This window comes from Parus major, chromosome 21 (genome assembly GCF_001522545.3).
Source record: "Parus major isolate Abel chromosome 21, Parus_major1.1, whole genome shotgun sequence".
NCBI classification, from domain to species: domain Eukaryota; kingdom Metazoa; phylum Chordata; class Aves; order Passeriformes; family Paridae; genus Parus; species Parus major.
In genome coordinates this window covers 154,584-158,785 of record NC_031789.1, presented here as the reverse complement: position 1 = coordinate 158,785, position 4,202 = coordinate 154,584, and the positions used below count along the sequence as shown (strand labels likewise).

The window sequence follows — 4,202 nt, the reverse complement described above, 5'->3', positions numbered from 1 at the left end:
CCCCTCACAGCCCTCTCCATCTCCCCAGCCCCCCATAAATCACAACCCCCAAACCCACCCACCCTCACAGCGCCCCCCAAACCCACAAGCTTCCCATTCCCACAACCCCCAGCTTTCAGTGCCCAACAAGGTGCTCCCCAGGCCAGCAGTGAGTCCCTCAGCCCCCTCCAAGGCCCCGGTGCTCCCTCACTCGCCAAGCCAAGCCCCTCTGGTTCTCCGCTCCCCCCTCGGTGCCCACCCGTGTTCCCCGGTACCGGAGGGGCTGCGCCCGGGGCAAGATGGCAGCGGAACCCTTCCGCCTTTCGGCGCTCGATTGCCCGCCCTGGGCGCACGCGCAGAGCCCGCGGGCCGGGTTCCACAGCGCCCCCTGGCGGGCGGGTGCTGCTCCCAGTGTCCCCAGTGCCCCCCCAGTGCTCCCAGTGTCACCCCAGTGCCCCCCACTTCTTCACTGTCCTTTACTCCCCACCCCCTGTACATCACCCCCTATCTAGAGTTCCTCTAAACAGCCCACCCCTATATATCACCATATATCTGTATACTGCTTCTATATACAGCTCATCCCCTGTACAGCCTGCTGCCTATGTATCTCCCCTATTACACCATCCTCCCCACACAGCCCAGGCCCTAAACATCACCCCCTTATATCACTCTACTGTACAGCCCACCCCGATGTATCACTACCCCACATAGCTCACCCACGAGATATCTCCCTCCATATACCATGCCCCTATACAGCCCACCCCTCTATATCCCACCCTGACACAGCCCAGCCCTCACACACAACCCCCCTACACCACATCCCTACACAGCACAACATATCACAGCCCCTGTACAGAGCTCTGTATCACAGCCCAGCACACAGCACCCTCTCTGTACCACCTCCCCACATATCAGACCCTCTGTACAGCCCACCCTACACAGCCCAGCTCCCATACATCCCCTCTATACATTCCAACACACGCAGTGTCCCCTACATTGACACATGGAGCCGTGCCCAGGGCTGGGACAGTGTGGCACAGCATGGCCCAGCACAGCACACACAGCATGGCACAGCAGGGCATGGTGCTGCACACACGTCACAGTACATGTCCCATGGCACAGTGACCCCCAACAGTGTGACACCCCTAGCACGGTGACCCCCAACAGTGTGACACCCCTAGCACGGTGACAGGCTCCTGCCATGGCACCCCATGGTGCCCCCAGCCCAGCCCAGCACCCCTCCCTGGGGCTCTCCATCACCCAGCCCCTTCTCTCCAAATCCTTTATTGCCATGTCCCAGCCCCCCACACTGGGATCCCCTGGAAGCACAGGACTGAGAGAAGTGGGCGGAATGCCAGATCCTGCCCAACAGCGGGACCAGTTCCTGGAGCGGGGAAACACCTGGCAGGGTGGGGGACACCCCAAAAACCCCCATTAGATACGGACGGTGTTGATCCGCAATGGCTGCACATTCTTCCCATTGGCATGGCTCTGCCCAGGACTGAAATACGAGCACAGCTTCCCAGGAAACCTCTCCCGGAAGGTGTAGAGCCAGGACATGTCGTCAGCATTGTAGAAGATGAGAAGCCCCTTATCGTAGTCCAGGAAGACGCCCACCTTCTCCAGCTTGCCCTTGACGTTCAGCCGCGTCCAGGGCTCAGTGCAGGCACTGTACTGGTTCCCGTCGTGCATCACGATGCAGTAGAACCCGCGGCTCGGCTGGATCTGGATGCTGCCCTTGCGGGTCACGGCCTCGTGGGCCAGGCCGATCATCCACTGGGTTTTTTCGGACACCACCACCTCCCAGTAGTGCACCCCAGCACCAAAGGCCTCGGTGCCCAGCACCGACACCTCCACGTCAAAGCGGCGGGGCGAGTCCTGCAGCGGGTGTGGGTGCAGGTTGCCATAGGCCACGATGGTGCAGTCGTCTGAGAGGATGAGGCGGTGGTGGGCAGTGCCGGGGTCCAGAGTCAGTGCTGCTGGCACTGGGACAGCAGGGACAGGGGGAACGAGGGTTAGTGCAGCCCTGGAGCTGGTGCTCTGTCCCACCAGGGTGACAACCAGCATGGGTGGCAGGTCACTGGGGTGGCCCCGTCCCTATCCCTCACAGGGGCGTCCTGCCCTCCTGCTCATCTTTTGTCAGTGATGTCCCTGTCCCTCACTGGTGTGTCCCTGTCCCTCACTGGTGTGTCCCTGCTCCTCATCACTCATGTCCCAGACCCTTCTCACTAATGTCCCCATCCCTAGTCAGTGACATCCCCTTCCCTCACAGGTGATGTCCCCCTCCCCATCCCTCACTGGTGTGTTCCTGTCCCTGGTGACCGCCCCATCCCTCACGGCTCCCCCGTCCCCGTGCTCTCACCAGGATGGATGTCCTGGAAGAGGGATTTCCAGATGGTGTACTGCAGTGGACCCATGTACTTGGAGGTGGGAAAATCCTCATAGGTCAAGTTGGTCTCGTGGATCTTTCCCTTCAGCCTGCAGAGAACACACGGTGCCAAGGTGGGGGTGACACCAGGAACCCCACCGTCCCCTCACCGCCACCCACCTCTCAGAGAGGGAGGCCATGCCGGCCAGGAAGACGTGTTTATCCGCCTCTGCCAGGCGCTCCTGCAGGATCTGGGTGCCCTCCTGGACCTTGCGGAGCTGCTGGCTGTAGCGCTGGATCTTGTGCTCGATGTCGCTGAGCGTGCGCGCCGTGTCAGCCTCCAGCTCCTCCAGCATTGCCTTCTGCCGCTCCCGCAGCAGCCGGTGCAGCCGCTCAAACGCCTCCCCGATCGTCGCCCGCAGGCTTTTGGCTGAGGACTTGAGGTGCAACGGGGGTTAAGAACACCTAAAGCTCTGCTGGCCAACCCATGAGTTCCTTAATCCCCAAATAAATATCTAAAAGGGCATCAGATCAGGGAGTTCTGGGGGCTACAAGGGTGGATTTGATCTTGCACCCTTAAAAATGGAGTAAAAGGATCCCAGAACCACTGAAAGAGCCTTCCAAAGAACCCTAGGAGAACCTCCCCAAAAAAACCTAAAAGAACCCAAAAAAAATCTCCCAAAAATCCTGAAGTAACCCTAAAAGAACCTCCCAAAGATCCTACAAAAGGACCTTAAGGAATCTCCCCAAGAATCGTAAAAGAAACCTAAAAGAATCCTACAAAGAACCTTAAAACAGTTTCCAAAAGAACCCTGAAAAACCTCCCAAAAAACTTTGAAGAGCTCTTAAAGAATCTTTAAAGAAACCCTTTTAATACCCTAAAAAACCCCCTAAGCCCCTTCAAATTACACCTTAAAACCTCCTAAAAAACCCAAGAAACTAACCTAAACTAAAAAGACCTCCTAAAATAACCCCGAAAAACTAAAAAAACCCACATCAGTTGCTGGTGGGGATGGGGAGAAAATTGAACCTTAATGGACACTGAACCCTTGAGTGAGGAGATAATTAATTAAATTAATTTAAAAGATAAATCCAAGCAGCACTGCAAGAAGTTATAGAGGAATGAGCAGCCCCACTGGGGTACCACAGAAGGAAAAAATGGGGTAAATCCATGCAATTGTAGAGTTTGGAGTGTTTGGAAGTCCCAAAATAAGGCTGGTGAGGGTCAGGGCTGGGGTATCACCAGGGTGGCAATGAGATTGACCCCAATTCTGCTTTGGGGGGCTGTGAAATGGGGAAAAATGGGGGTTCCCAGGGGTGACAGTGGTGTTCCTACATGTACCTTGGTCTCAGCCAGCTGCTTCTTGAGGAGCTGCAGAGCTTCTGTGTGGCTACGCTCGCTCTCCTGCAGCCCCTGGAGTTGCTCCTTCAGCTCTCGCTGGGGACAGGGAGGGAAAATCCATAAATAGGTCATTTGTGGAAAAAAGGGATCCCACACGGTGCTTTCTCACATGAACCAACCATGGAGTTATGGGGCTGTGGAATGAGGGTCCTGCCTGGGCTGGGGAATAACAGGTCCTGCCCGGGGGACAGCTCAGCCATGGGGTGATTTGAGGGTTCCCAAAAACTCACAGTGGCCATGGAGAAGGGGGATCCCAGAGGGACAGTGGGGGAAGTGTGGATGGAAGTGTGGATGGATGGATGGAGGATGGATGGATGATGGATGATGGATGGATGATGGATGGATGATGGATGGATGGATGGAGGATGGATGGATGATGGATGGATGATGGATGGATGGATGATGGATGGATGGATGATGGATGGATGGATGATGGATGGATGATGGATGGAT

General features: G+C 56.4%; 2 protein-coding genes across 3 annotated transcripts in view; both read right to left on the bottom strand.

Moving 5' to 3' along the window:
• The window catches only part of SVBP (small vasohibin binding protein), a 1,632-nt gene extending 1,286 nt beyond the window's left edge, over nucleotides 1–346 (bottom strand). Inside the window, exon 1 of one of the 2 annotated variants that reach the window (XM_015648104.3) lies at nucleotides 239–346. The gene's annotated coding sequence lies outside the window, so the exon portion shown is untranslated. The remainder of the gene's footprint in view (nucleotides 1–238) is intronic. The other variant, XM_015648102.3, reaches the window with a different exon arrangement.
• A 901-nt stretch (nucleotides 347–1,247) lies between these two features.
• Nucleotides 1,248–4,202, bottom strand: part of LOC107213555 (E3 ubiquitin-protein ligase TRIM62) — a 5,530-nt gene continuing 2,575 nt past the window's right edge. The window contains exons 3-6 of the mRNA XM_015648095.3: nucleotides 3,690–3,785; nucleotides 2,528–2,784; nucleotides 2,342–2,457; nucleotides 1,248–1,964 (exon numbers count right to left, since the gene is read on the bottom strand). Of these exons, the coding sequence (XP_015503581.1) occupies nucleotides 1,414–1,964; nucleotides 2,342–2,457; nucleotides 2,528–2,784; nucleotides 3,690–3,785 (1,020 nt within the window). The 3' untranslated portion in view covers nucleotides 1,248–1,413. The remainder of the gene's footprint in view (nucleotides 1,965–2,341; nucleotides 2,458–2,527; nucleotides 2,785–3,689; nucleotides 3,786–4,202) is intronic.